We start from the raw sequence: 20,383 nt of genomic DNA on the forward strand, positions 1-20,383 counted from the left end.
CAGGAAATTAAGGAAGGAGATCAGAAGAAATAGAAAGCACGTGACAATTATTAAGAAGTTGCGCTTAAAAATTCGTGACTTGGAAGCAGAACTTAGTAAGGTAAAGAATGATCCCGGAAATCTTGCAAGTCGAGTTTCTAAAATTCAGAAGGAAGCTGAGGGAGGTATTGTGAAAGCAAACTTTTTGTTAGAACAACTTCAGAGCTTTGGAAAAAAGAAATGTAAATACCAGGAGACTACAGTTAAAATTTGTGTGCTATTATCTTCAAGGTCGCCAACTGGTTATCGGCTTCTCAGAACACTCGATATTTTGCATCTTCCTCATCCAAGAACGTTGAAATCGTATGTTGGATACTCAAAAGGGGAAACGGGCATAACTTCGCGAACTAAAGCCATATTACTGGCAGAAAAACTGTCGTTAGTGAACGATAACGAAAAGATTGGTTCCCTTATAGCCTAATAGATGAAATGTCCATAAAGCCGAAACTTATGTATGACGGGAAATTAGATATGTTTATTGGACTGAATGACATTGACATTGACGCTCTTGGAATCGAAGATAGGTTGGCCAATAAACTACTCTGCATTTTGTTCAAGGGACTCTCTACATATTACAGAATACCGGCGTCTTTCTATTTCACTTCATCCGTTACGGGCTCACAACTTGCAAAATTAACCTTGGATGCGTTAAATACTGTTGAAGAGTGTGGTTTCAGAGTGATCAGAATTGTGACCGACAATTCTCAGGTAAATGTTTCGATGTTCGAAACATTATGTGGAGGAAGCATTACGCTTGAGGTACGACATCCAGCTAATAAAACTAGGCCTCTGTTCCTAAGTTTCGATCCCAGTCACGTCATAAAAAACGTGCGATCCCAACATTTATCACGAGACTTTTTTGTAAACAATGCTATCGTGACCGGCGATCATTTGAGAGGTCTTTTCAAACTCCAGAAATCTTCAATTATGAAGCCGGTGAGGAAACTAACCAGAAAAGTAGTTTACCCTACAAATTTGGAGAAAATGAATGTAGCAAGAGCCAAAATTGTATTTTCCCCTGAAACAATCGCTGGTTTGAAGAGTATGGAGGTGGTTTGTCCCGAGAGCATTAAAGACAGGAACAGTTTAAAAGAAACAATTTCTTTCATGGAGCATTTTATGAAGTGGTTCGGTGCCCATGATGTCTGCAACACATCGTATGGGACATATTCCAGGAATGAGAACAAACTGGCATTTTTCAGCATTGAATATGAACGCCTCAGTTGGTTAATAAATGATTTCCTGTCACATATCAAGAACATTCAAATGCATCCAGAGAAAGAGAAGAGATTCGCGAGGGAAACGTATCAGGCGTTGGTTTTGACTACCCAATCCACTGTGGCCTGCGTAAAATACCTCATAAGTATAAATTTTCATTATGTCTTGACGAGGAATCTAACAAGCGATGATATCGAGCTTTTCTTTAGCCACCTACGACGCAAAGCGGGATACAATGACGCAATGGACGCAAGGTCATGCCTTAACGCATCGAAACAACGCTCCATACAGGAATTATTGCGGCATCAAAACATGGCAATGTTGAGCTGAGGGATGAAAATAAGATCCGCAATGTACGAACCAGTTTACTACAACCAAGAATGTGCCATATGGATGAAAGATATAGAAGGAATGAAAGTCGCGATGATGTGCAAATTCCGCAGCTTCCTGAACACGTAATGTCTATCATTACAAAACCCTTGCAAGGTAAATTACATCAGATCTGTGTGAACAATACTTTTTTATTTAAGTGTTCGCTAGTACATAAATATGATTAATTTGTTTCAGATTCAACAGCTACAATACCTGGTATTTCTCTAGCTATGGTAGCAGGATACTTAGTGCGTGTGGCAGAAGAACAAACAGACTGTGAAGGCTGTTTAGAACATATAACTTCTCCAGCTAGTGAAAGTCCAACATTGTGTCTTATTCGCTTTCAAGATCGAGGAGCCCACAGATACCCGAAATCATCGTTTGTGGCACTTCTGCAGCGCATGACGGAATTTGTTACCTCTGCTGTGCAGGATTTACCCCGACGACAGTTACTAAAAATGTGTACGTTTTTCTGAAAGCCAGGTTCATCAGTGAAATTAAGCATAGAGAGTGTAAAGATGACAAACTACCTCTTTTTCTACTCCAAACATTTCTGAGACCTCTATTAGACAACATTGCTTCGAGCCACTCAAGTAGAAGTGAGAAAGTTTTGAAACTCGATAAGAAGCCCCTGAGTAGGAAAGTTTTAAAACTGTAAACACCTATAACATTCAGCTCTCTTTATTTAGGATATAATTTACTTGTAGACATACACGGCCATGCGAACACAAGGGGGCAACAGCGCGATCCTAGTGCATTTCAAGGCCTTGTGTTATAGCGAAGGCAACGATCTGAACAGTGCGATAAACAGTGTGATCGGTATCATGCGCTATGGTGTCACCAGAGTCGTGTTTCCCTAACACAACTTTGTAGCGACTAAATTGCTATGTGCAGAACATCTATGCACGTTGTGCGCTATTCTCTTATTATTATTATTATTATTATTATTATTATTATTATTATTATTATTATTATTATTATTATTATTATTATTATTATTATTATTATTATTATTATTATTATTATTATTATTATTATTATTATTATTATTATTATTATTATTATTATTATTATTATTATTATTATTATTATTATTATTATTATTATTATTATTATTATTATTTAATGTCAAAGAGAACATATATTAGTGCCATGTGCTATTGTGCTGACAAATGAATGTTCAAAAGTGGATTAACAGAAAGCACCCGTAGATGGCAAATTTATGTACTACAACAGTCTGCACTGGCTGAGGATGTCAATTGTAAATAAACGATAAAAGATTTTCGTTAAGTACGATGAGAGATTAAAATGATGGATATTCGTGAGTGTTTTTGTAACTAATAAACTCCTTACTCCTTTTAATTAACAACCCTTAAGCAGGCGATGACAGTTTTTTTCTGTTAAATTTGGTTATATCCGGGTATATTCGTTATTTTTCCTTATCTTCCGCACGTGTTATTTTTCAGAGTGTTGAGGATATAGAAATGTGACATGTGTTGGTTTAAAAATATAACTTTTTTTTACTATATCATAACCATTTGTGTTAGAATTACTGTGTGCAGTGAGTTTTTAGTGTTTGTCTTTCTCTTTTAGCACCTGATCAAAATGACAAATACATCAACGATTATTGGAATACAATATCAAGAGCTGTTGGCCAAATACTTCATAATAGCCCTGGAGTTCGAGTTTCATTTGAGCAAATGTATAGTATTGTGTACAAGTGTGTGTGTGATGGGTTTGCAGAAAAAATGCACAGTGATCTCCTAGCACAATGCTCCCATCATTTGGAAGAAGTGGACCGTTCTTTGGATGCGTGTGATCCAAGAATTCCTCAGCAATATGTATGAATTTAATATATTTGTAATGAAACTATTGAGTTAACTGTTTATTTTAAATTTTGCTGCTGTCATAAACATTAGTTTTATTCTGTCTGTTACCCACTTTGACATTTTATAACTTTGATTACTCCATTGAAAAATCTTTCTTATTCCTTCTCCTGTTCTGTTTCTGAATGTGTTTCTTTAAATAAAAATCAAGGGTACATCTGTACAGCAACGTCATCACTATAGGACAAGACCGTGACACAGTCGGATAGTTGTCATCTTCCTGTTCCAAAAATAGTGGGTTTAATCCCAACTGAATTTGGGAAGGTGTTTAAACGTGAGGACTCTGTCATTCTGACATCTTTTTGTCTTGTTATCTGTAGCAATCAAGGGGACATTAGAGAGATAATACTATTAGTAGAAAAGACCAGAAATAACTAATTTTGAGCAAGGAGAACATTAAACTGAAAATATAAGTAAATCATTACAGATTTCTATGAGGATATTGGATCATACGAATTGACCCTGTGATTCACTAGTTATGATGGGAACAACCAAAAGGAGGTGAGCGACATCAGTGTAAGTAAAGGGAGCAGTGGAGAGCAATCAAGAACAAGCTCTTCATAAATAGCAATTTCCTTTATCAGTCCCTACTGAAGTAACTGATACCTGGCTTCTTCAGTAAATAGGGAATGTGGGAAGAGCGAGATTGGGGGTGCCTAATTATGGAGAAATGAAAGAGAGAGAAATATTTTGTGAGCTTGCATTCTGGAGATGATGGGTTCGAATCTCACCGTCGGTAGACCTGAAGATAGTTTTCTATTTTTTCTTATCTTCATACCAGGCAAATGTTGGGGCTGTACCTTAATTAAGGCTATGGCTGCTACCTTCGCATTTCTAGCCCTTTCCCATTCTTGCATTGCCATGCTAGACCGAAGATGGAGTGGACCAAACCAGGTTTTGCGTAGTGCCATTACTAGACTATCTGTACATGGATTTCATCATAAATTGTGCATGAAAACATACTTCCATGACCCAGATGAAGACTGCTTTTGCAAGCTATGCAACAAAGTGTGTGAGCGTTATCATTTTACAATTTGTACACAGAGACACAAGACTCTAAAGGAATACAGCAAAGAATAATGTATTTTGTATCTATTTGATCAGTGTATACTAATTTTATGCACGTTTGTGCGCTCTTTCCTTAATAATAATAATTAGTGTGATGTTAAACCACTAGAAAAGAAAATGTTTTTCAAAGGAACTAGACTAGGAACTTTTTCAAATGTAGAAAGTATAAAAAGGAGCCCTTTGTGTTTGACGTCTTTATAGGCCTAAGTAGTGGAAAGAGAACTAACCTGAAATGTGTCCTTTATGCTGCCTACACTCACGAGAGTGTCTTGATACAACCAAATTATTTTGAATATATTGCTTTTACCATTTTCATTCTTTTCCAATACCATTCCATGCCTTTATGTTCAGGTTATATCTCTCATTGAAGTGAGGTATGCATGGTTGGTAGATAGCCTTCTCCTCCTTGTCAACGCGAACTGCTTGATGGTTGTCCTGTTCTGTTCGCACCATTGGGTCAGAAATCGGTTCTTGTTTTTCTATCCTGTTAATACAGGATATATCTGCTTGGCGATCACTGCCCTCCTCTGAAGTAAAGTGCACCTCCTCATAAACTTCCCAGTGGAATTTACATAGTGATGTGGCAATTGAAGAGTGCTCTCTATGATGATAAGAGTTTCAAACATTTCTCCTTTAGAACACTTCCCTAGCTCATGACCCAACATCTCTGGTTCTCCACAACCTGGGTGTCTGCACACTGTTGTGAGGATGGTTGCCTGGTTGTACTAACTCTTAAAACGATAATCACCACCACCACATAGTGTTGATTCCTTCCAGGTACTTTTTTCACCGCTGAGATGTTACTGGACATTTTGATGAAATTAGCCCATTGGGAGCACAATAACCCTTTCCTGCTGTTCACACATGAATAAGTCTTGAGATGTTGCTCATAAACTTTTAACTTCTTTATGTGGGAGTTTACACCGTACTTCATAAGATCGTTTCCTCACCTTATTCCCTATCCAACGCCCAGACTTGTTTCTTCTGCCCAATTCCGATTTTCCTTTTAGCCTTTTTCATTATAAATTCTTCAGGAAAACTGTAATCAGAACACAGAAAATTTTACTAAGGTAGTAACATGATGAGACTCAGAAACTCCCTTGCAATAGATTCCTAGAATAAGAATTAATAATATGTATGTAAATTCACAAATTCTGTTCAAGAGGTCTACAATCGTGTGTATCTTGTCTACCTGAATACATTATATTATGCCTATTGGTATCCAATGCCTATGCCTCATTTCTTTTGATTCATTGCATTTGTTACATCATGCTCGACAATTTCTAGCCTGCCTGGCCTCTTTTAAAATTAATTCAATGCTATATGATATATTATTGCTGTCTGTGATCTTTTCTTCTATATTCATTAAGATTTTACCATCTGTATCAGTGTTGATCTTGCTGCTTGCTCTATTGCATTTTGCAAGGTGGCTGCCATGGTCTTTGCCTGTTTTGAGAATGGGAAATCACAGAAAACCATCTTCAAGGCTTCCAACAGGGGATTGGAAACCACCTCCTCCTGAACGCAAGTTCACAGCTACTTGATTCTAACTGTGTAGTCAACTCACTCTGTTTCCTTTGTGCTTTGCAAATGGTATCTTTTTGGTCAAATGATTCTATTCTCTTGATTTCATTTCTTTACATTTTTCTTTAGTTCTGTACTTGCTGCTTTATAAGTAATTTTCACAAGATCCGAGTTTTTATCTATCTTTTCTTGAGATTTCAAGTAGGCCTAACCCACTATTGTTTCATGAATTCTTTATTTATATCCATGTATCATTTAGTTTAACCTAAATCATTATATGATCAATTTGATTGTCAACTAGGGGATGACCGAGCTCGATAACTGCAGTCGCTTAAGTGTGGCCAGTATCCAGTATTCGGGAGATAGTAGGTTCGAACCTCACTGTCGGCAGCCCTGAAAATGTTTTTCTGTGGTTTCCCATTTTCACACCAGGCAAATGCTGGGGCTGTACCTTAATTAAGGCCATGGCCGCTTCCTTCCCACTCCTACCCCTTTCCTGTCCCATCGTCGCCGTAAGACCTACCTGTGTCGGTGCGACGTAAAACAACTAGCAAAAAAAAAAAAAAACTAGGGGATGCCAAGTATACAGCCTATAATCTACTCTTCATTATGTAGTTTAAACCATTGAAGCCCTGTATTTTATTTTAAGTCAGTGCTTTGATCTTGTTATAAAAATCATTTTCAAAGTCTTTGTTATGGAATGTATATTACTAAATCATAAAAACTCAAATGTGCTGGTATTTTCTTTCTTAATATGTTTACCCTACAAGTTGGTTTTTCCCTCGGACTCAGCGAGGGATCCCACCTCGACCGCCTCAAGGGCAGTGTCCTGGAGCGTGAGACTTTGGGTCGGGGATACAACTGGAGAGGAGGACCAGTACATAGCTCAGGCGGCCTTGTGGGGGATGGGAACATTGGAAGGGAGAGGGAAGGAAGCAGCCAGGCCTTATGTTAGGCCTGGAGGAGAATTTGGAAACCACGGAAAACCAATTAGAGGATGGCTGAGGAGAAATTCCAACCCCCCTCTACTCAGTTGACCTCCCAAGGCTGAGTGGACCCTGTTCCAGCCCTCGTACCACTTTTCAAATTTTGTGGCAGAGCTAGGAATCGAACCCGGGCCTCCGGGGGTGGCAGCTAATCACACCAACCACTACACCACAGAGGCGGGTGCTGGTACTAGGTGTGGCAATAAATGTTTTTCTATCAATAATAAGCTGGTATTCATAATTTGTTAATACTTTACACATTATAGTTTTCATTTTTAACTAATGGAATGGAGCAGACAAGTGGCAAATTGCAGATCAGGTTATGTATAGAAAGAAACATGAAGGAACCACTAAACACAATGATAGGTCATTGTGAGGAGGAGGAGGAGTAACAGAAAGAGAAAACAAAGACTATCTCCACATCGTCATTCACAAATGTCTTCAAATAGATGGGCTCTCTCCTTATCAATCACTGTTCTCTTACATCCATTTCTTCCCAGCACCCAATCCAGCTTGTTTCTGCTGCCCAGCTTCATCAGGAGGAAGGGCATCAAGACTCACTGAGGGGGCCATACTGACAGATCTTCTATCTTGGTAGAAAGTGTGGGATAAGAAGGTAGTCAGTGAGGGAGTTATTTAATTGTGTGGTATGAGTCGCATAGCGGTAAGATTGCATTACAGTTGCAGATAAGGATAAAAGTTTCCACCTGTTCAATATAATAAAATAATGAATTTATTAAAATATCACATTTATTATCTGTCATTTAGGGACCGGTTTCGGCACCTTCCTTGTCATCATCAGCCTAGGAAATTTTTGCAGGCTTTTTAAATAGCTACATGAAATATTTGTACCAGTGTAAGAACATGAACAGAGCATTCTAAACTAGGTTGTAAAAATGAAATTCTTGACATTAAATAAGATTGCATTAGGAGGATGGTAGGTTCGAACCCAACTATTAGTAGCCTTGAAGATGGTTTTCTGTGGTTTCCCATCTTGACATTAAGCAAATTCTGGTGCTATACTTCAGTACCTGTACTGCTTCCTTCCTGTCTACTTTAGCACAACATTAAACCACCAAAAACCGAGCAAGTGATTGTGCAGTTTAGGTCACGTAGTTATCAGCTTGCATTCAGAAGATAGAGGACTCAAACCCCACTGTTGGCAGCTCCGAAGATGGTTTCCCATTTTCACACCACACAAATGCTGGGGCTGTACCTTAATTACGGCCACGGTCGCCTCCTTCCCACTCCTAGCCCTTTCCTATCCCATCGTCACCATAAGACGATCTGTTACAGTGTGACGTAAAGCAGACTGTTTGAAAAAAAAGAAAAAGAAACCTTAAAGAAAAAAGACAGGAAAAGAGAAGAGAGATAAATACAAGTGGTGAAGACGAGGAACAGGGGACAAATATGAAAGGAGAAATGGATCCCGAGGGGTCAATCTAAATAACAGACAGAAACAGGCAAGTGAAAATGAAGTCATGGAAGAGAGGTAAAATAACTATTTTATGCCTGCAGTTTCATTTTTACACAGATTGTTGAAAACCCTTCTTTGTTGGTATTGTATCCCAATCACCTTCAGAATCTTAATTAAAGAAATTTGTCCAATCAAGGGCCTTTTCCTGATCTGCAAATACTATTTACATGGACTTTCCCTTCTTTGCTAGATTTTCTAGGATCAGACATAGAGTCAGTACTGCTTTCCATGTGTTCCTATGTTTCTTCAGAAGCAAAATTGATCTCCCAACTTGACTTTCATTTGTCTATCCATTGCTCTGTAAATAATTTGTGTTAAAATAGTACATTCATAAGATAGTAAACTTAAGGTGTGGTAGGTAGGTAATCAAAGCAAGCCCCACATATATGTTTCCATAAACTCTACTAAATATTTACAGATGTATAGACAATTTGGCTTGGTGTCTTATCTTCAGTGATGATGGGGAAAGTACAAAATAAAAATAATTGGGCTCAGTTACAGTTACCTGAGGAGCCTCCGTGGTTCAGGCGGCAGCGCGTCAGCTTCTCACCACTGGGTTCCGTGCTCCAAATCCCGGTCACTCCATGTGAGATTTGTGCTGGACAAAGCGGAGATGGGACAGGTTTTCCTCCAGGTACTCCGGTTTTCCCTGTCATGTTTCATTCCAGCAACACACTCCAACATCATTTCATTTCATCTGTCAGTCATTAATCATTGCCCCAGAGGAGTGCGACAGGCCTGGGCAGCCGGCACAATTCCTATCCTCACCGCAAGGGCTTCATTCATTCCACCTCTGACCTGGTCAATGACTGGAAAACAGGTTGTAGGTTTTCATTCACAGTTACTTGAGAAAAAAATTATTCAGTTACAATTACTAATTAATTTTTCAAAAAATAATCAGAACAATCACAAGTATAATTAAAATTACTTCACAGAACGTGAGTCAGGGAATCACCAACAATTTTTTTCACACGGGGATGGAAGAATGATGTTCAACTTTGCAAGGAAAAGTACGTTACTCCATTTTGTGTTCTTTAGCATAGAGACATTAATTGGATAGGTGAGACTAGTCATACTTTCAAAGTGATTACTCCCAAGCAAAATTTGCATGTCACTTTCGTGTTTTCATTATTTTCAGGGTAACTAATTCAAAATATTTATTCAAAATAGGGGAATGGAAATGCCTGAACCCCTTCACCGCCACATGTTTATTCAGACTTCATTCTCAACCACGTAACACCTGTGGGTGGGGCTGGTATAACCTGCCTGTCAAAAAAGGTGACTAAAAGGTAGACCAAGTACTCTCACCTTGGGAGTGTGGGTTGGTGACCACAGTTCCGTTAGGTGAATCTGGCATTGCTTCCACTTACTTGTGTCAGTATCCTCAGTTTCATTTTTCCTATCTGTCCTTCCTGATAAATTGTTTCTTTCCTGACCTGGCCCTTTCTTTTGCCAATACCTTCACTTTTCGAAGTGTCAGACTTTCTGATTGGTGTTGATAGAGGGTGGTTGCCCAGTTGTATTTCCTCTTAAAACAGTAACCACCACTATCTTGACCACTTAGTGCACGATTATTATCTAAATCTCTGCCAGTAACCACAACAACCTGCAAGTAAATGAATGAGTGCACGTTGTATCCTGGAATATACCCTTGGTGTGATGCCTTGCAATTGCTGGGGCTCCATAGTTGCCGAGCTCATGATGCGATATATATCAGTTACTAAAAATGTAATGATTACAATTTTATTTTCAGAAGTAAATTATGAGTAAAAATGACATTTTGTGAAAAGTACCAATTACGAGTAAAAATTACAAAAAATTTAATTGTTACAAGTAATTCAATTACTTCCAAACTCTGCTTATCTTGACAACAGTCCATTCATTATGCTGGTTGTAGTAACTTACTCATTGCCCTATTTCCATATTCATTATTAAACCAACTCATACAAATTCCCTTTCTAGATTTGATGCTAATAATTCTGTAGATGCTTGATCAGCAATCACCGGACTGAGTAGCTCGTACCATAGAGCTCTGGCCTTCTGAACCCAATTTGACAGGTTCGATCCTGGCTCAGATATATCAGTCTTGTGTTGGAAGATTTACTGGCACATAAAAGAACTCCTGTGGGACAAAATTCTGACACCTCAGCGTCTCCGAAAACTGTAAAAGTAGTTAGGGGATGCAAAAAAATCAATAACATTATTATTAACCAGCAATCTGGCTCTTCCTTCTAACATACCTCTGTTGTGCCACTACATGTATCCATTTTTATTCCTTTGCCTTTGCAGACTCTGTATCTTACTACATTGATTCAAATTTCTAGAATTCCACGCTTCAATTTCCAGAAAGCTGGTAATCATCTTGTCACTCTTGTGTAGACCCCATTCTTAGATCCTTTTAGGGGATTATTGTACGTCTTGGAATATTGTACCCTCGAGGAAGTCATCAGTGTATCATACAATCATACAGAGACTTACATGTCATCGGGAATTATGGCTTTAGTTTCTTATTGCTTTTGGTCATGTAGCAGTAATCAAATCATCATCAGTTTATTGGTAAAATGCATTTTCCTGTTGTATCCTTTTACTGATCTTCATGTCCTCCTTCAGCCAAGTCAGGACATTAATGACACCTTTCCCTTTTCCTCTATCTGGCCACCATTGCTACTCCTCAATTTGCTTTACATTGCACCGACACAGATAGGTCTTGTGGTGACGATAGGATAGGAAAGGGCTATGAGTGGGAAGGAAGTGGCCATGGCCTTAATAATTAAGGTACAGCCCCAGTATTTGCCTGGCGTGAAAATGGGAAACAACGGAAAACTATCTTCAAGGCTGCCAACAGTGGGGTTCCAACCTACTAGGCTATCTCCCAAACGCAAGGAATGCAAGCTCACAGCTACGCGCCTCTAACTGCACAGCCACTTGCTCGGTCAGCTGTGTTGCAATCCAGATTCTGCGATCAAGGCCAGTCATTTTAGATTGGGTCTTCAGCTTGTATTTTGTTCTCCTTCAGGTAGCTTTTGACCCCAACTTGGCAGGTTCGATCCTGGCTCAATCCAGTGGTATTTGAAGGTCCTCAAATACGTCAGCCGTGTGTCAGTAGATTTACTGGCACGTAAAAGAACTCCTGCAGGACTAAATTCTGGCACCGCAGCACCTCCAAAAACCGTAAAAGTAGTTAGTGGAACGTAAAGCAAATAACATCACTATTATTGTTCTTCAATCTTAGCCTCCATCAACCACTTCAGTATTCTTCTCTCTTCCATCCCCTAAATTTATCCCTTTCTCTCCATTCTGTCTGAAAGCTTTTTTTTTTACTTTGATTTCCTTCCTGGCATCTTCATTACCTTTCCTTTCTTGTATTTCCCATTGCAAAAAGTTCATCTCACTGACTGGATTTTACTCCCCTGCCCTGTTTACTCATCATTGTCCAGGTCTCTGTTTCATATGTCAGTACTGGGCAATAATACATCTTATACATTACTTCTTTACACTTCTTTTGATACTTCCTTTTTCCAGATCAAGTTCCTCACACTCTGAAAAATGCATTTCCTTGTTCTATCCTTTTACTGATTTTTATATCCAATCCTGCATCAGTTTGCTTTCCAAGTACTTGAATCCTTCCACAATTTAAGGTCTTATTCTACAATTTTTTCAATACCTTTCTCTTCTCTTACTTCTCTAGTCAGCACCATTATCTTGATTTTCTCCATGCTTATCATCATTCCATAATTACTGATATATTCACTAAATATGTCCACTTGACCTTGTACTTCCTCTCCATTTACTCTCATACCGCAATGTTATCTGCAAACGACGTCACCTTAAGCTCCCTGTCTGCTTATTTTTACTTTGTCTTCTTCACAATTTCACCATTATCATTATGAACAACAGTGATAACTGTACTTTTCCCTATCTTAGTCTAGTTACATTTCAAAACCATTCTTTCTACCCATAGGGGTTTGGAGATTGCTGCAACAATTGTACATTGCTTGGACATTCATTAATTTTCCACGTCCTTTCTGTTCATGGATTTCCATACCTTTGTTGTGGAGATACTATCATATGCCTTTTCCAAATCAAGGATTGTCGTCACTATTTCTCCTGCATATTCCCATTTCTTCTCCATCACCTGTCTCACATATGGAGTAGTATTACAAGGGCATTCAATAATCCAGACTGTTGCTCTTGTAACTTCAAAATGCTGCTATCGACTTTCCATAAATCATTAATTATTCTGGTCTCTTGACAGACATTCATCCTGTATAATTGCACCTGCTGCTCAACTACTTTCTTTTGTTGGGATACATGAGCCCTGGTATTATATTGTAAGCTATGAATTTTACAGAGTCGAAACTGAGTTCCTGTGTTTGTTTCAGGGTGAAGAATCTTTACGTCTAGTCATAGCATTCCATGAAGCTCTGGAACTTTACTTGATAGCAGTTCAGCAAATTACTCCTATATTTGCATACATGGTTTGTAAGATTATCATTTTGATTATTTAACATGTATATACAGTGCTATCTGATCGGTTTTGTGCATTGTAAACCTACAGCTCTTTGTATTCAAATATTCCGGTGTAGGCATACGGTTGAGGAAGATTTAACCAGCCACCTTACCTATAAATGATAATATGATATTTGTAGTTCAAGTCTACAATGTTATTTCAAAAGAAGTTATTGAGTAGGCTCAATTATTTTAGTAGACATCTTCCTTTGTACTTTCAATCATTCAGCACTTATGAGCAGTTTTAATTTCTATTAGCACGTAGAACAAAAAGGAAATCGGTCGAAGTATTTAGTCTTAATTACCTACATATCAGTTGTTTCTTTTAGCCTATTGTATTAATGATACACCTAAGTGCAGTTTAGAATTGTGGTGCAGTTATTTTAGTAGATAGTATCTTGCTTACTTTATTGCTGTGTAATCCTTTCAGTATTTCAGCATTTAACAGCAGTTTTAATTTCTGTTAGCGCATTGTACGATGTTAATAATCATCTGTTAACGTATTTAATTTAGTTGAAACTACTTTTTACAGTCTCAGTTAACCCCAGTCGTCTTCCCTTGTACTTCCAATATTCCAATGTATAGAGGCAGGTTTAATTTCTGCTGTATGTTGTAGAAAAAATAAATCTGTCTAAGTATTTTCCCCGACCCCATATCAAGAAATGGAGCTAAGGGGGTAGACAAACAATTTGTGTATTTTGTTTTAACTGCATTTCTATTGTTTCAGTTAACATGTTGTAATTGCTTGTGCTAAACTTCATGGTCTGATATGTATTAACTTACAATATAGTTTGACAACATTTCTTATAAAGAGATCACAAAAACTCACCCACCTATTCATTCATAGTCAGTACATGTTTTGACCCTAATCGGTCATTCTTCAGCTGCATAATTTAAACAAAGTTGCAACTGCTCCGGGTTAAACATTCTTTGCCCGATACCTCCATATTCTAACTCGTCGTTGGGCAGCCTAGTTTGACGAATGGAGTCGCTCAGCGGATACCTCAGGGTTTACTTATGGCAAGTAGGACATGTAATCCTACTGTAGAATTCGCTTTACGTGAGTCCAAGAGAATTCCAACTCACGGGTGATACCTATCGTTACTCACGACATAATGATAATCATCGCCGACAACCTAATTAGAGTTTGACCTCGAGAGAAACTAGCCATGGTTAAATAAACACTTAATTGTACGGTACCTTACTTAACTAGTAGTTAACTTACAATCTAGACAATAATTAAAGAACTCATGACACCAGCAATTAGAAAAATAACAAAATATTTATTAATAAAATATTAAATAACTAACTTCATATTATGCAACGCATTATTCAAATTAACTGAAAATACGTAATGAAAATGAGTCATCGCTGGCTCGTATGACAAACAAAAGATAATATTGAGTATTTAAATTGTTAAATGATCAGTTCCTTTGTGAAGTTGAAGTTCAATATTTGCTCATTTACAACAGATCACTGGATACATCTGAGGTCCACCTCGCATTTGCAATGTAAGTATAACATCGACACAATTAACTCGTTCCGAAAGTTCACTTTCTTTAGTCGTATTTAAACAATCTCACTTGGATACAATATCCAGCCGCAATGCATCACAAATAGATTAATAAATTAAGTGTGAATTAATTGGAATTACATTTAAGTAGATCTGAGTGAATTATAGGAAATCTAAAATAGAACTGAATATATTAAATTAGGTTTTAATAAAATCCGAAGACATGATTTTGTTGCAACGATCTCGTTGTGCATTGAAACTCCTTACGAACTAAGGCATTCTTTCCTAGTGCCAGTTAAATACGGCTCCTACTCTAGCCTTTCCCTAGCTGAAGTTCGTTAAAGAAATGTATGTTCAAACGGAGAAAATTAACTAATCTAGCTATCTATCTAACTTCAGCGTAATCTTTGGCTGTCTCACACATGCCCTAATAGGTTCAATGTCCCTTTTAATAGTTATCTTTCAATAACTTTCAACCACAATGCAAGCTACTTTATTCTCTTGCAATTAAAATGGAAGCGCTAAGCTGTGAGGTTTGGAAAACATAATCTCATATATATATCGGTGTCGCAATACTTCTGCTTAACTACAGCTATTCAAAGTCGAATTATTCTATGTTCATAATAAGTCATCTATACTGAGATACAATTTCGTCACGAGCATACATCTATATTAATAAATCCAGTTCGTACCTTGGCTTATGTAGCTCCCGCGGTGTGGGCACTCTTACGCAAATAAATCATATAATTCACTTGTAGTGTGGTATAACATGAATAGCAGGTACACGAAGATCCTGCATCGCGTAAAAACCTTCTCAAATCACTATACATAACTCGAAACTTTCATCTAATTACCATATTCATTTTCTCATAACAACATCAATCCATTATAAACACCGTAGCCGCCATAAAAATATATCGCGTTTCCCAACTTGACGACTACGATAAAATACCACATTGATTCTTAACAAATTTTACAAGTCGCAGATTCTCATAATTTACATACGAAGTTCAATGCCCTTTCTATGAACCAAACAAATGCGTAATTCCATGTTTCTTTCTACACCGCGCACAACCATACGTGACGTCAACTTCATGCATTACTTCAATGAAATCTCTATACACTCCCAGTATGTCGTTTCAATCAGCTGTTTCATATTTCTCTACAAACCTCACGCTTCTTTCAAATGTTCAGGTCGTTATAGCATAAACTATTGCTATATTATTAAATCGTAACTTCGAACTTAATTATCTTACACTTTGTTGGTAATCATCACTTGCATTGCTATATTATCGGTCTACAATTGCCATCAGCACATACCTAAGGTACATGTGTAAGCAAACCAAAAATTATGCAATAAAATGTTATGAATGACTTAGCTCGCTCATGGTTGTCCCTGGTCCAGCTGTTCCATTCCCATTGGATGTAGATGGGTCTTCGGTTCGGTCACGGGTTAGACATCTGGAACGTCATCCGCTCCTTCGTTCTGGTAGTACTTTCTGGTTACCCGTCTCCTTCCTTCGTCATGGCTCGGTCGGATGGTTACCCGTCGCCTTCCTTGTCATTTCCAGGTCGTATGGTAAGATGAATTGTTCCCAGGTCGGTCCATCATTTGAATTTAGCACATCATCTTGATCATCTTCTTGATAGTCTCAATGTTGAAGATAATAATGCAATATACTGCCATTTTAATATTCTTATCTGACGTCGTTTATCCTTAATTTAATTTATTTTAATTTTTCTTCACAACTCTTCGACGTATCCACAATTTCTTAAGTAACGACTTCAGTACATTTATTTTTGTCTCTACTGATTTTGAATTCAGGCGAAGACTTATATTTTATTCTTATTCAATCGTTGTATTCTTTCTTTTCTCTTATGCAATCCTTTGCTTCTCCAAAAGAAATATCCGATGACGGTAATTGCGTCCGCTCTCGATGTCGTGAAAATTCAAGATGAAGATTATTTAATAATAATGTTTTTTCTATTTTTTTGAAAACAATACTGTAGACCGTCCACTGTCCGTGTTACTCGAATACATGACCATTCCGAGAAGTATATGGCCCTCTGAGACATCATAGCAGGTGACTATTCCTTGCTTGTTTTAGATTACAAGGCCCATACCTTCGGTCGGCGCCATTTTGTAATCTGTCGTGGACGTGTGAACGGGCACAAAGTTAATAGCTAAAAGAACAAACCAAACCCAACCCCATGGTGCAACAGCCCCAAAGGGCCATGGCCTACCAAGACCACGCTGCTCAGCCTGAAAGCCTGCAGATTGTGAGGTGTCGTGTGGTCAGCACGACGATTCCTCTTGGCCGCTATTCTTGGCTCTCTAGACCAGGTCCGCCATCTCACCTCAGATAGCTCCTCAATTATAATCACATAGGCCAAGTGGACCTCAAACCAGCCCTCATATCCAGCTAAAAATCCCTGACCTGGCTGGGAATCAAACCCGGGACCTCGGGTAAGAGGCAGACACGCTATCCCTACACCGCTGGGCCAACAATGGCTGAAACAAACATGTTGAAAACAAACAGAATTGATAATTTATCCACAACATATAAATATTGGTCAACATGTCCAAATACATCAAGATCCTAAAGTGACATAAATTAACTATGTTACGGGGATAGCCGTGGAATGCAGAGGTGAAAGAAGGTGCGGGCTGGAATGGGTCTATCCACAAAGCCGAGATATGAATGAAAATTTCATTGAAGGTTATATTTTTGAAAATAGCAAAACTTAACAATTTTCACATAGAATTTGAAAATTTAACAAGTAACGACAAGTCAACAAGTAGCTGACACTCAGGTACAAGACCAGGAAAAGCTAAGATTTAGAGACAATTTAACAAGCTGGGCTTCAAGCCTCAAGTTTTACATTTCCTGAGCTCAGCTCACAAACACATATTACCAAAGGGCAGAAATCCCCTAATTACATGGAGCACTTGCTCCCACCTAGCAATGCCAAGCCTCCTAGAGGCACATTTCCAATACATAAAAGAGCTGACCCTCTCTCAGTTTTCCAAGCCTATAAAAGGCATACCATACCTTACAATCACTTGCCATCAAGGCACAAATTACACCACTGAAACGGGGGTATCTTGTACCCAATCTACTGGGCCTTAGCAAAAAAAGAATAGGTTAAGTAAATGGCCCAAAATACAAAATGAATGGAGGCGTATACTTGCACTCCTGAATGAAACTTCTTAAAACCTAAGAGGCCCAAGGCCGATGGAACAGGGGCTATTCCCAAACTATGGAGGTGATTCGTATACAGAATAAATTTAACACATTAAAGAAGAGTAGAAAATCAGTTACGAAAACGTAGTCACCTTAAATCAAAATGAAGGGGAGCTCGAGAGGGTAAAGCACTCTCTATCCCCGATTTACAGTTAAAGATATATGAAGTTTTACAAAAGCGACGGAAAATTACATGGTTGAAGACAGGTTACATAGTAAAGGTTTCGGACCTTCCCCGCGGGTTAAACTGCTGAGCTAGCAAGAAATAAAGATGTTAGGTGGCCATTACCTTATTGAAGAACTGCTGCCTGAAGAAAGAGGCGCTTCCCGCCTCCTGCTACACGTCCATACACTAAATTAAATGTTGATGATGTGGCCGAGAGACAAGAAAATCAGCAGTTTTTATACCCTCGAGGAAAATTCGAGACCTTTCATGAATAAAACAGCCACACCCACAGGTTTTTATTGGCTAGCTAAAAGTTACACATCAAAATCGAAGAAGAAAGACACGATTGGTCAAAAATTAATTACAGAAATAATTGATTGGCTAACTTCAAAACTGGCGGAAAGAAAAGATTAATATTGCCAACCCACAAATGAAAGAATGAAATTTAGTAATAAGAAAACTTATGAATACAAAATTTATTCAAAAAAAGTTCCTTCACTTCACACCAGGGTGCATGATCATGGTTTTTTGTAGAGACATCTATAAGGGAATGTCCACACTTCTTGATCAATGGTAAACAAAACAAGTTGAAAACCACACAGTATTGACAACTTCGTAATCACAAAATTTATGGTAGTGACATCTTCTGAGAAACTTATGAGTTGATCCAGTTTTTAAAGTTCAGGGTTTCTCCTGTAAAGGAGGATTTATAGGTGTAAGATTTAAAACTGCGGCATAGGGGTGTACCGCCCGGTACAAACTATATTGTATAAAATGGAACATCAGAATTTATATCCAGTGTAAAACCTCTTTTTTATTTCCCTCCCCCCCCATCCCAGGTGTAAGTTAATACTGTTACCATATGTTTTCTCTTTCAGGTAGTTTATAAATGTATTTACTTCGAGTTAGATTTGGCAGACTGAAGAGCCTAACAATTATAAATTAACTGAGGCAAAACTGAAAAGAAATGGCTTCCGATATTTCAAAAATAAACCTTGAATCTTCGAAACCTATCAATCTAATAACATTCTTATTAAAATACGGTACTGGATTCATCATAAAATCTGAACATAATTAAAATAGTAGTCCACATATAATAAAAATAATCACCGGGCGAGTTGGCCGTGCACGTAGAGGCGGGCGGTTGTGAGCTTGCATCCGGGAGATACGGAGTTCGAATCCAACTGTCGGCAGCCCTGAAGATGGTTTTCCATGGTTTCCTATTTTCACACCAGGCAAATGCTGGGGCTGTACCTTAATTAAGGCCACGGCCGCTTCCTTCCAACTCCTAGGCCATTCCTATCATCACCATAAGACCTATCTGTGTCAGTGCGATGTAAAGCAACTAGCAAGAAGAAGAAATAAAAATAATCATTGTCATCCTGAGTTACATAAGATTTTAAAAAATTGTGTATGAGAAGCAAAGGCTGATGTGTTTTCAAAATTCATAATCAAGGTTTTTAAACTGGATATAAATATTGTCACATTTTATGAAATATAGTTAGATTATATCATTTTAGGAGTTGATCAATATTTATATGTTGGTGATAAATTATTAATTCTTTTGTTTTTAACACGTTTGTTTTAGCTATTAACTTAGTTTAAATTATTCAGTTGAAGACTCAGTTTGGGTCGAAACGTGTACTGATTGCAAATGTCATATATATAAAGTATGCTTGCAAACAAAATTAAGCTGGGAGACCAAGAAATAAAAGTTGTAGAAAAATTTAAATATTTAGGTGAAATAATCACATATAACCTGAACGAGAAACCAGCATGGCGAAATAGAATAGATAAACTGGTTACAGTACAGCATGTTACCAAGAATACATATAATAAAAAGTGTCTCTCAATAGCAACCAAATTGAAACACTACAAAACAGTACCCAGCCACAAATTACATATGCAAGTGAAACATTATTCAAAACAACAAACCCAGTTGTAGTAGATAGAGTACTCAAGTTAGAAAGGAGAATAGTGAGGACCTATTTAAATAAAAATTATCAAGTAAACGGAGTCTGGAGACTAGCTTCCAATGAAACAGTTTATAAAGAAATAGAACTTGTAACTAGCACAATGAAAAAGAAACAAATATCATTCTTAGGCCACAGGGGCGGTTATTCCATGGAATGAAGGGACTGAGTCAGTCCCTTAAAAATTATTAGACAAAGAAAAAATATTTAAGCATGTTATTGCAGCCAGTATTTATTTTAAATTTTGTGTCGTTATATATATATATACACAGTATGTATATATATATAAAATGAACTTTATTTTAACATGACGGTGAACCATGGACAGTTGAGAGTTGCAAACATACGTCTGTCTCCAAGAGCTACGCAAGGATGTGCTATCAAAGCCGTTCGTCTGGCAAGTGGGT

General features: G+C 37.8%; 1 protein-coding gene across 4 annotated transcripts in view; it reads left to right on the forward strand.

Moving 5' to 3' along the window:
- The first annotated feature begins 2,791 nt into the window (after nt 1–2,791).
- The window catches only part of LOC136877108 (CDK2-associated and cullin domain-containing protein 1), a 136,438-nt gene continuing 118,846 nt past the window's right edge, over nt 2,792–20,383 (forward strand). For 3 of the 4 annotated variants that reach the window (XM_067150925.2, XM_067150927.2, XM_067150924.2), the window contains exons 1-3: nt 2,792–2,950; nt 3,223–3,470; nt 12,953–13,048. In XM_067150925.2, the coding sequence (XP_067007026.1) occupies nt 2,938–2,950; nt 3,223–3,470; nt 12,953–13,048 (357 nt within the window). In that variant the 5' untranslated portion in view covers nt 2,792–2,937. Of the gene's footprint in view, nt 2,951–3,060; nt 3,125–3,222; nt 3,471–12,952; nt 13,049–20,383 lie in introns of those variants that run through there. The other variant, XM_067150926.2, reaches the window with a different exon arrangement.

Source organism: Anabrus simplex, chromosome 7, assembly GCF_040414725.1.
Source record: "Anabrus simplex isolate iqAnaSimp1 chromosome 7, ASM4041472v1, whole genome shotgun sequence".
In the NCBI taxonomy this organism is placed as follows: Eukaryota; Metazoa; Arthropoda; class Insecta; order Orthoptera; family Tettigoniidae; genus Anabrus; species Anabrus simplex.